Source organism: Falco cherrug, chromosome 4 (genome assembly GCF_023634085.1).
Source record: "Falco cherrug isolate bFalChe1 chromosome 4, bFalChe1.pri, whole genome shotgun sequence".
Classification (NCBI taxonomy): Eukaryota; Metazoa; Chordata; class Aves; order Falconiformes; family Falconidae; genus Falco; species Falco cherrug.
Genome location: NC_073700.1, coordinates 82,742,629 through 82,754,804, shown reverse-complemented (window position 1 = coordinate 82,754,804; position 12,176 = coordinate 82,742,629). Strand labels below are relative to the sequence as shown.

Sequence of the window (12,176 nt, the reverse complement as noted above, 5' to 3'; positions counted from 1 at the left end):
CCAGTCAACAATATTTACACTAAGCCAGCTATGCCTCTCTTTTCCCAGTGTTCAAATACTCCAAAAAGCGTTTGTTAATTTGCCCTGCAGTACTAAGACAATAAATCTCAGTGGATACTCTATTGCAACTTGAAGAGATATGATCAATTATTACATCAAAAAGAAAAACAATGTCTTTCCTCCTTCTGAGAACTACCTCATCTTTTTACTGCTATTTGGGTCACTTCAGAAGAAAGACTTCAAAGCATTCAATTTTACTATCAAAGACTACATAAGATCCCAAGAGACTACACTTCTAGGATGACTGATTGGGAAACCAAATTCAGGTTTGGTAGGACAACAGTAGTAAGAGCTAATCCAACGTGGGAACTCCAAATATGTAGAGGCATCCAACGTGAAGAAGAAAGGAATTCAGATCAAGCTTAAAATCCATTCTATCATAAAGAATAAAGTAAAGATTGCTTCTGTCTTAGGGCAAATCTTTGCAGCCCTGGCTATGAGGGAGTATTCTCTTGCTCGCGGTTTACCAGCTTAAAAGGACTAACTGCTGAAAAGCTTCTGCCTCTGTTCTCCATTCAAGTGTCTTGCACCACACGATTCCTTCAGACTTAGATGAGGAATACCAACCATAACGACTCCACAACACCTCTGCATTGTTTTTCGGTTTTGGGGTCTTCTTGCACTCCAGGGTCACAAGCTTTTTGTACCAACCATGATACTGCAATCTGTCATCACTTAGCAAACTGCAGCCTGCCTTCCTAAGCATTCTGTTCTCTCATCCACAAGGATGGTACCTGGATGAGAGTAACCACACTACAGAGTGCACATGCTCTCAAGCCAGCTCCTGGCTCGTTAGTTGACAAATCATTGAGTATCCAGCTCCCACAGTCAACATCAGCAACAGCCATTTCACAGATTCTGAGCTCAGTACCCTGTCTAGATCTAACTACCTCTGTGCAAAGCCAGCGCAGGTGCAGCCTCACCATGCTCCCAAGAAGTCTTTGCTTCTTGCAAAGACATTGCAAAGGCAGTTCTGCAGGCAGGTTCAATCAAACGCCGAGGCATTTGCTTAGCCCTGTCCCCAGTGCAAGGAGCCTTTCAGGACCTGTTGCACTGAGAAAGCACAATGCAGAGGCGCTCAGGCTGTGACCACCACAGTTTGCACTGGCTCTTTGCACTGTATGCCTCAGGGCATTCGATAGTCTGAACTACCTCAACCTTGCATTCACTTAACCAAAGGAGAAGGGACTACACACAATGCTTGATGTGCTCAGTATCAGTCCTCAGAATTCTTCAGTCTCCTGGATTTAAACAGGTAAAAACTTGACAGCTGTAGAATGTATTTGTTAATTCACAACAGCCCTTCCACTCTATACACATGCACTCACCTTTAGGTGTTTGAGGGCCTGCTCTGCAACCAGCTCTTCTTTCTTGTTCCATTCCACAGCATTCATGACACAGGTCCACAGGAGACCAATCACTGCCGGCTCTGGCAGCTCATTTCTTTTCATTTCCTCTTTTACATAAAGCACTACCTGGAGCAGGAAATAAGTAATGTTTCCAATCAGCCAAAACCGATGCTGACTTCAATACTTGCAGTCATTTACAAATAACACCACAATATAGAAGTAATAAGAAACAAAATCAAAACAACAATAATAATTAAAAAAAACCATTTAGCATGCTTTTATATTTAGCAACGTTACTATAACTTGACTAAAGTTTTGTTCCTCCTCTCCAACCTAACAGTTAATGTCGTTAAATGAAATCCATTCCACCAAGCATAACTGAACAAAACCCCCCACCCTGTAGGCAGCTGCACTTATAAATCCAGAGGATGTTTTGTTGCTTTAGCCTTAAGCAGAGTGAACTGATGAATAAATTAAAATAATTAACAGAAAAACAGAAGAAATCTATGTGGCGTTCATACCTGTTTCTCTCAACCTAGTATTGACTTAAGTCTTTGACTATGATTATTTGAACAGAAAGTTGTAAAAAAACCCCACTCTTTACCTCTTTAATTGGGCATTCCTGAGAGAGACGTTCTTGCAGCTCTTTTTGAAGTTCTTTACGAGTCCCCAGTGACTGCTGAACTCTAAGGAAATCTGAGAGCTCTTTTAGACCTGCTTCAGTAAAATACTTGGCAAAATGGTCCACATTCTGCCGGTTGGCTGGAAATAGTTCCTAAAAAGACAGGAAGGCTCTCTGTTAAATAAATAACCAATTGTGACTCTCGACAGAATAGAAGGAACATTTTTTACGAATGAACAATGGGAGTCACCTGGTACTGCACTTGAAAAAAGTCAATGCTTACATTAACACTGGAAAAATCAACAGTTCACTCGTGTTTCATTACAGCGGAGGGGAAAAACGATGCCTGGTTATGCAAAAACCCTAAAACTCAGTCCGTGTGAACTGCACGTACTTATGAATAGCTGTGAGGTAAAGATGTGGCTCAAAACAGCCCCCACAGAAACTACACTTTTTCCAGATTCCAAGAGTCTTGTAGGGAAAGTACAAAGGAATAGATGGTAAAGCCATTACATGCGAAGCACCTTTACTACGCCCTCTCAGTGCCTCCACACACTTCCCTCTTAAAAAAAACACCACACTTAGCAATATGTAAGTGGCCCAGGCACCCTGGCCTGATGTGATCGTTGCTCAGCAGAGTAGCAATCACTAATGCATCATTTAAAAAAAATCACAAAACCCACTATGTATTGCATTACCTCCTGTAGGCATTTCTAAATCATAGATTGACAGTGTCTTTGAATTATTAAAGTCCAGCTACTTAGAAAATTTGAAAATATTCTTAAACTTTGCTACAGCAAATGTGCCATCTTGACAAGGATTCAATGTCATTTGCTCACCACCCAGCTAACCATCTGTCCTGGTTTCAGCTGGGATAGAGTTAATTATCTTCTTAGAAGCTAGTGTGGTGCTGTGGTTTAGCTTTGATGTGAGAACAACGCTGATAACACACTGATGGTTTTAGTTGCTGCTAAGTAACATTTATACTAAGTCAAAGACTTTTCAGTTCCTCAGGCCTTGTTAGTGAAAAGGCTGGAGGGGCACAAGGAATTGGGAGGGGACACAGCCAGGGCAGCTGACCCAAACTAGCCAAAGCAGTATTCCATACCATGGGACGGCACGCCTGGTATATATACCTGGGGGTTGGCCGGGGCAGGCAGGTCGTTGCTCAGGGGCTGGCTGGGCATCAGCTGGCAGGTGGTGAGCAGCTGCATTGTGCACTGCGTGTTTCTTTCTTCCTTTCCCTCTCGATTTTATTCTTTCCCTCCCTCTCTTTTTTTTTTTTTTTTACAACTTTTGCAATCATTATTGTTCTTTCATTTTTATTCTATTTCAATTATTAAATTGCTCTTATCTCAACCCTCGAGTTTTACATTCCTTTCCAACTCTCCTCCCCATCCCTCTGGGTGAGGGGGTGTGTGAGAGAGCGGCTGCGTGGTACTTAATTACCAGCCGGGGTTAAACCAGGACACCATCTATCAACAACTTGTGGGACAGCATTTTTTTGTTGTTGTTGCAAAGAAGCTAGAGACCCTCAATATGGTTACTTACTAAAAATGAGATTAAGACGACAGTTTCATGAAGCCATCTATGCCAGGCCACTTCATCTGTTACTTTGTAGTTGTTTAATATAGCCATCTATGCCAGGCCACATCATCTGTTACTTTGTAGTTGTTTAATATAGCAGCATAATGAGACCCAACAGCTGAAAGTTTAAGTCAGTCAAGTTTCAAATAGAAAGAAGACGCAGTTTGCTTTTTTCCTCTCTCTAATAAACAGTGTAATTAGCCCATTTCCCAGCTTTACGGCAAATTTTTTATGACTTGGAGTCTTAAAATCAAATACTAATTGAAGAGATGAAGGAGTGTGGGAGGCTGCTTCATTTCTGAAAGATTTTTCCTTAATCATAAATTATTGAGGTAGAAACAGGAAATACTACTGAAATTCTCCAGGCAGTGCTACACAAGATGTAGCATATTTGATTGGATTATCACAGCAGAAATCTTTTTGAGGATTAAAAAAACCCTAATGATCTTCAGACAGACACTGGGAGAGAAAGGCACATGACATTGCTGCATATTCATGTATACTCTAAATACCTCAGGCCATTGCTACAAAGCCAGAACACAGGTTTGGAGTCCAAAGGCTGAAAAGCCTTCCTGCATTGCTCCTACTAGGTCTGCTGTCATCACTGCAGGGCCAGTTACGCTACCCAGATGGCTACTGCTGTAGAAAATTAGCTTACTGTCCTTTTGCTATACTATTTAAACACTGTCACTTTGGAACCTTATATTCTACTCACAACACTTTACACTTTATTATTTAAAAAAGTAAAACATAATTCAAAAAAAATAAAAGTCCACACAAAGCTGCTGGTGGTTTGTTTTGTTAGCAGTGGTTAAGAAAAAAACCACACATTTAATTAATTCCCAAGCCCCATATACACAGTCTTTCAGAAGGCATTTAACCACAGGATAAATAGAGACAGAATGTAAAAACATGTGATATTTAATATCCCTGAACCTATATGAATGCTACAGCCATATGAATATTGCTGTGATTCAAAATATTTGGGAAAAAAAAAAAAAGGTAAGAGTCTGAGGGGGAGTTTACATGCTTACAGCAAACTACCATCTGCATTTTATTTCCTTCTCTTTCCTAAGGAGACATAAGGGTTATTGAAAATATCTTGTACTTACTAGCAATCTCTTATCAAGGTTGGCTTTTCTTAAAGCAGAGGTAACAGAATTGGCATCTTTCTCTGCCATCCATGCCTTAAAAAGCTTTACAGCAAAAGAGGCTGCAATCCCTGTTTGAGAGGAAACACACACTTCAGCAATTTTCAACATGAATTAGAGATGGGCGTAAGAATTACAAGGTTACAACAAGGTTACAAGAATATGGAATGTCCATACATTCATGACAATGGGACCAAACATGTAGAGCTGAAATGTTTTTTGTTTTCTTTCATGCAGTATTAATTTTCTGAAGTATGCTTGATTGTTTGAAAAATCTTTCCATTTTGTATCACTCATCATCCATTCACTTGTTCAAAGATTTTCTCTGCAATTTTTTTTCCTACCTCCTCAATTTACAGACCAATTCCAATGCAAAAGGAAAAGTTACACAATAAATCAGTATGGAAATGAAGGCACAAAATAGTAAAGGATAGTTAGGAATAAGAAGTGAAAAAAACATATCTTCAAAGAGCTTTTAAGCAAGTCCTGGAACAGGGTTAAATGACTGCAACTTAAAGGAAACTGATTGTACCCTGTCCTCCTAGGAGTCATTTAGTAGCTGGTAGGACCAGGCACAAATACTATTTTAAGTGGAAAAACTCCTTCCTTAAAATACAACTTAGTGTTTTGTGCATTAAATCAAATGAACTCTACCTCGGCTAGCTGTAGGTTTCCCAGGGAAGCTAACAAACCATTAGCCCCACACCTCCTGTTTCCTAGAGAGCACCACCACGGCTCTGCTCTGGCTTCTTGGCTGCGAGTAGCACGTGCAGGGAGCTGAAGGAAGCTGAACGGTCTGAGATGGAGACCCAGCTCATCCTTGAGAAAGGTCCTTGACAGGCCAGTTATGCTTCTCTGTACTACACTCATATCAACATTTACAGTGCTATGGAGAGTGGTGATAATGGTATACTATGCTACAGCCGGTTGTTACAGTTTTCTGTTTCACCTCCAAACAGTCCTGAAGCTCCGAGAGCTACATGGGACATACTGGTAGGAAGTAGCTTCATCATTCTTAGTCATTGCACTTTATAGATAGATATCCATTCTTTTTACTTCCAGGACTGACTAAATGAGTCATCAAACAAGAACAGAAGAAATTATTCCCAGAGCAGTGTAAACTTCATTAACATTCATTACAGATCTTGACTGTTACGACAGTTTTGGCAACCTTATTTCTAGAGCTTAGTACTACTTTAAGGATCTTGCATTACAACTATGTGGAACCATGGATGCTCAAAACCACGCCAAGAGAAGCCTACAAATACAACTTCGGGCTTGTTTTACATGTGTACAGCAGGTTCAAAGTGAAATCAGCATGATGCAGCAATTTTAAGTACCGTAGGCTGACCAGTCAAGACTCACAAAGCCTGGTCCACCAGCAGGGGACCTAGGCGTAACTTCCACCTCTGATTTCTGAACCTGCAAACACAGTTCGGCATATCCAACATGGGGCTTACGTGTTCAATACCAAAATTGAATGGAACAGTCTCTGTCACAATGCACTGTCCCAGTACCCATGTCCTAAACCCTTTTTCAAGTTTTAGCTCAAAACAAAACAAGTTTTATGTCAGTACCAGTATTAGAGGAAGATTGTTCTAGGGCTTCACTACTCACAGACGTTTTCAAACTTGTAGTTTACAGACCAAATTTATCACCGGCCAGTTCCTGTATGTAAGATGAATGCCATTAGCTGCTCTTTGCATTTGCACTGGTCTTCCAGCATGGGTGACAAGAAGGGTACACTAACCCTGATGATGTTCCACCACTGTCTAGACCCTTCTTTGTCCCTGCTAGAGACAACCCCCCCCAACATTTTTTTTTACACCTATACATCACAGTAAAAGTAATGACAACACTGAAAATAAGTAATACTAAAACGCATTTGGCATCTGCCCTCAAACTTGACAGATCTCCTGTCTGCAATCTACCCTTATCTCACTTTCAGCCAATTCCTTGATAATATTACAATTCCCATGCTGATCAACAACTTCCTCAGCTCACCTAATCGTTTCCTCATGTATTTTAACTTTCCCTGCGGGCAGCATGGGTTTTTGTAAGTCAAAGAATGTATCAAGCTTATTTTTATAACCTGTTTTAAGCCTTGCTCTTTTTCCTGTTTCTCAATTATCTTTGCATCTTTAATTATTCTTCCATAAAAGATCTATTTCAGGACACTGATTGAAAAATCTTTTCCTCCAATGCTGACACAGGTATGTTTTTAGTATATATAAACCAAGAACCAAAAGTATATGTAAGCTCCTGACAAAAGTTTAGGGCTCCCAGAAACATAAGTCCATAATGCAAATGGAATTTGTTCTAGGATTCCTACATAACAATTGTATTCCTAAAATGTTAAAATTTAAAATTTAACAAATTGCTTGAGTTTTAAAAAAATACGAGTTTTCATATGCCTCTTGTCTTTCCCCATAACTAGGAACAGACTACACTTTAAAAAAATTGCAGGCAATCACCCTAACACATGGATTAGTGCTTGTTTGAATTTTCTCCTACTTAAATTTTGATTCTGAAAGCTGCGAGTGATGACAGAGCAAAGCTGCAGCTGTGTCTTTTCTTTCTGCAGCATTTCGAAAACAAATGTAATGATTATCATGCGGCAAATGAGAACATGAAGTTAGAATACGTTTTTTTTAAATGAAGATTAGAATAAATTTTAGCTAATATATAGTTCTTTAACAAAACCAGAAAGATTTTGTGTAAACTGTTCAGCACTGACAGTGCATTTGTAATTATTTCAGGTAGACAGTAACTGGCAGAGAGAGACATTGTTGAACAAGCATGTGGGAAATCAGGACTCCAAGGCTGATGGCTATAAATAAGTAACCAAATAAAAACCCACAAAAAAAAAAAAAGTCATCCCAAAAAGACATTATACCCTAAGACTGAAAGAACAGTTACTCATCACATGGTGAATACAAGTCCGTGGGAAAGTGTATCAATCTGATCACTACTGGTATGAGGGCAAAAATAAAGGTTTGAGGGGCTTTTTTATTCTGCAGTATCCAGTTGGCCTGTATGTGCTCGCTGTCCCGCTTCACACTCAAATTCACACAATATTGGCAACACTTGAAAAAATCCTAGTAGACATATCTCAGGAATAGATGTTATACTCCACACTTTTATAGTATCACAATAATACATATATTGTACAATTTTGCACACACATGTATAACTTCCAAAAAACATAACTCCTTTGGGGTTTGTTTTTGCTTTTTGTTGCCTTTTTCCTATACTTGACCACCCTCTTACTAGATTTCATAAAGTATGTTAGCCATTGCTGTCTGTATATGCTTCTGCATTAAAATACTGATTTCTGTTGTACAGTTACAAGCTTCCAATGTATAAAATATGTTGCAATAAAATACATCCCCTATTAAAGCTGATATAAGAAAAAAGACCATATAGAAAATTACCTTCTTTGACTATACTGTCGGTGAAGAGGCTTGTTAAAATTGTAGCAGGAAGAGTCCCGTTGGCTAACAGGATGCCAGAAAGCATTGCCAGCTTTGTCTGTTCTGTCTCAGTAAAGGCTTTAAGAAACAGCAGAAGCTGTGGGTCAGACAAGGGGAGAAAAAAAAAAAAAAAAAAAAAAAAAAAAAAAAGGAGTTGAGCCATAGGCAATGAAAACAAGTCAAGACTAATGTTAGCACAGTTAAGTTCTTCTTTCTCAAGAAGTCCCACTATAATTAATAGCAAACATGTCAAAATCTGTCCTGAAACATGGCAATACTATTTCACCGATTCTTGTAATTTCACTTTTTGTAAGAATGTAAGCATGTGGAATACAGCCTTACTCAGGGAGACAATCCAAATATACATATATATGGGTAAAACCAGAAATGCTTGGTAAAGGCTTGAGACCCACAAATTACAGGATGGCAGACTTACTGATTTCAACAGGCTGACAGGAGCCTGCCCATTCACATATTCAGACTTTGGACTAAGCCCCGCACAGTTGTAGTGTATTTTCTAGCTTACAAAAACTATTACTTATACAAACAAAAGAAGGATGAGAAAGTTTCCTGTTTTCCTTTTGGGGAAGAGAACACAACACAATCACAACAGATTTTCTATTGGCTAAAATAAGAGATTACATGTAAAGTTCAGGCATTCTTGATAAAGCTGACAAAAGACAGACAGGAACAAAACCTGCTTTAAAACCTCACCATTCCCACTACTAATTACAAGAGGAAAGAGATAGGTTGAAGAAGGATTACAAATCTTAACACCTTAAATGCTAGAAGATCTGAACCATGTATTTAACTTAAAAGTCCAAAAATGGCAATTAAGTCTATTTTAAATATCTTAAGATCATATGTCAAAATTAATTACTTGAAAGCGCATTGATGAAGTACATTAGACCTCTTTTCCTTTACACCAGGAAAAAAGTTGTGCAAAACGAGATTTTGTCACTAGCATTACTGTTAACACATTAGCAATCACAATATGGGTGATGGGAAAAAGGAGGCTAGACAGCAAAGGGCAGCTTCATTCGTTGCAAAAAGCTGCTGACTCCATCAGAAGCTCACTTCCAAATTTACTGCCACCACACACACACACAAAAAAAAAAAAAAAAAAGACTGCAGACATCCATTTCTGGAGTTAAAATGGAACTCTCATTTCCTTGTTCAGCTACCAGCACTTTATTCACTACCTTCTGCTGTCATGATACCCTTTTTCCTTCTCCAAATGGGCAACAGATGCAATCAAAGCAGAACAGCTCATTCTGATGGAAAATTCCCACCCAGTTTCCAAATTAAGGGTATTTCTTAATTACCAAATTCTACCCATACAAAGGGACAGCATATCACACACTCCAGTGCTTGTTTGTTACCACAGAGCGTCAGAGCTCTTCTCCAAGATACCTAAGCAACCTATAATTAACTGCAAACCTTTCTGAATGTAGTGATACTTTAAAAACCTGGATAAATAATGAAGTTAGTTATTAAAACTCACGTCTTGTTTTATGAATAGCTCTGCTCTGTATCAGCGAACAGAACTAAAAAAACCTCATTCATTCGGTGGTACTTACATCATAACATCAGCTTTAAAATTACAGCTTACACAGGCCTGAATGATTCAGCCACAGACAAATCCTTTGGGTTTTTTTAGCAGGCTTCAGCCAAATGACTGCAACACGCAGTTTTAGCTTAAAAGAAGAATTATGAAACTATAAAATCTCAAGGTGTAATTTTATTTCAACAAACTGTGACCCACAACCAAAAAATGTATGAAAATTTGGGATGCAGATGCATGGAATTATTATTTCTAAATATATGGAGGAGAGAGAAGCGGTGTGCTGAATTTCCAAATGCAGCAATTAACTGGTCCATATAATGGCACAGGAAAAGGAACTCCAGGGCCACATTTAATAAGACTTTTTTACAGAATTTCAATATAAGCCTAGTGTAAAATGGAGGCCTGGGGATTTAAAGCTTTCTTTATACAAACTTTATCAATAATACTCTACCAAAATGAGATCTGCCCAACAAGAAAAAAAAATGCTGGAATTAGACCTTTTGTTCTTTACTGTAACTACTAAGACTGAGCATGTTAACAAAGAGGAAACAGCTTTAGATTTCTGTATAGCCTACTTAACTCTTCTTCCTTCTGCTCCCATGCAAGCAAAAGATGACCATTCTGATTAGAAAGTGGTCACACTCATTACTTTAACACGACAGACCAGGTTTTGACATACTTCTGAGCTATAACCTCCACTGGATTTTGTCAGTAAGGACTAGATCACGAACAGTTTCACCCATTCTTTTCAGATTTGAGTCATAAAAGCAAAACCGGCAGGAAATTCAGCTGCAAAGCCAGAATTATGCAGTCCAAGGTAGAAAAGGATTCTAAGAGAAGGACATCCAAATATTTATCAACTCTGGTTTTGAGAAATCTGTATTTGTTCAAATATTTTGTAAGGCCTGAAATCACCTACCTATGAAGTCCACAGACTCATCCTCTTCCCCTTCTTTTGAAACATGTATCTTGCAAGTCTCTTAGCATAAATCTGAATTATAGGGTTCTTGAACTGTACCCCATTGCAGTATGTTCTGAGCAGCAATCTCATCTCCTACACATCTCTCACTATTTAAACCACTGTTGGTGCTACTAGCATAATTTTTGCTTTACTAATATTTTTTAAAAGCAGCTCAAATAAATGTACATGTCATTTTCTGCTGTTCAAGGATATTATTCTATACTTTCAAGCAATTGTGAAACAGTCTGATTTAGAGGGAGACTGGGTGATAGGATGAATAAAACCTCTAATGAACCTACTTAAAAACCATCAAAAAGAACAAAACATTCAGTTCAAAGCTGTTGTTTCAGATTTTTATTGCTGTTTACTTTAAGAGCTTTACTTTTACCATCATGATTACATACCTCAGCAGGGAAGTCACAGAATGTCCAAGTCACTTCAGAATAGTACCAAATCACCCACAGAAAGTTCTCCAAGCTGATGCTTCCCTGCTGTTAGCAAAGCACTGGCTTTGCTGCTTTTGTTACAGATACAGACTGATTCCAGACATAAAATGCGCAGTTCTGGCTCAACATTTTGTACTTCTCTCATAGCTTTAAGAACTCCCACCTATTTAAGTGGGAGTTCAGAATGCCTAATAAGCACAAGACCAGACCTAATGTGCTGTTTCATGCTATTTCTGCCTTTAAAGAAAAAGTCTTCTGGGCACAAAAGATATGCACAAGTAAAGACATACATGCAATGTTAAAAAGCATACAAGAAAAACAAGTGCTTCTGCTCTCCTCTTGTGATCTGGAAACCTTGATAGTGAAAATTAAGGAATTTTATCCACACAGGAGTGTGGTGTCTTCTTATATCTTCATTATCTGAACTGATCTGTTGGTTTAGCATCTGATAGTTTGTCACATTTGTAGACAGCACTGAATTGTCAGCAATGGAGAAGGCAGCTAACAACAGATACCTGCTGACCCATTCTTGCCTTTCATTTAGCTGACTTGAAGCATCTCTATTTACTCCCCATTTAATCTCAGAATGTTAGTCTCCTCTTATGAAACGTCCCAAGTTGATTTAGGGTTCTTTCATTAGGAAAACAGGACCACAAAGGACCTCGTAACACCTCCCAGTACGTACGACAGCCTCATATGATTTAATAGTATTTACCGCTGTTAAGACCAAAAATGTACTTACCTGTACTTTATCCCAATTTTGATAATAAAAACACCTACACGGAATGCTACTTAAACATGCAAACATACTATATAAACAGCTAATATTGCATTCTTCATCCACTGACCTGAACAGAAATACATACGTAAGAAAGATGAACACAAATTTGGAACTGAGAATTTTACTGAAATTATTGCAAAATGCTGTCATAGGTCTATGCCAGTATACTGGGCAGCGCT

The 12,176-nt window shown here is 38.6% G+C and overlaps 1 protein-coding gene across 2 annotated transcripts in view; it reads right to left on the bottom strand.

The window, feature by feature from the left end:
• BZW2 (basic leucine zipper and W2 domains 2) overlaps window positions 1-12,176 on the bottom strand; it is a 56,592-nt gene that overhangs the window by 11,408 nt on the left and 33,008 nt on the right. For both annotated transcript variants that reach the window (XM_055706597.1, XM_055706596.1), the window contains 4 exons: window positions 8,204-8,339; window positions 4,731-4,840; window positions 2,014-2,184; window positions 1,389-1,535 (listed from right to left, as the gene is read on the bottom strand). In XM_055706597.1, coding sequence (XP_055562572.1) covers window positions 1,389-1,535; window positions 2,014-2,184; window positions 4,731-4,840; window positions 8,204-8,339 — 564 coding nt within the window. The remainder of the gene's footprint in view (window positions 1-1,388; window positions 1,536-2,013; window positions 2,185-4,730; window positions 4,841-8,203; window positions 8,340-12,176) is intronic.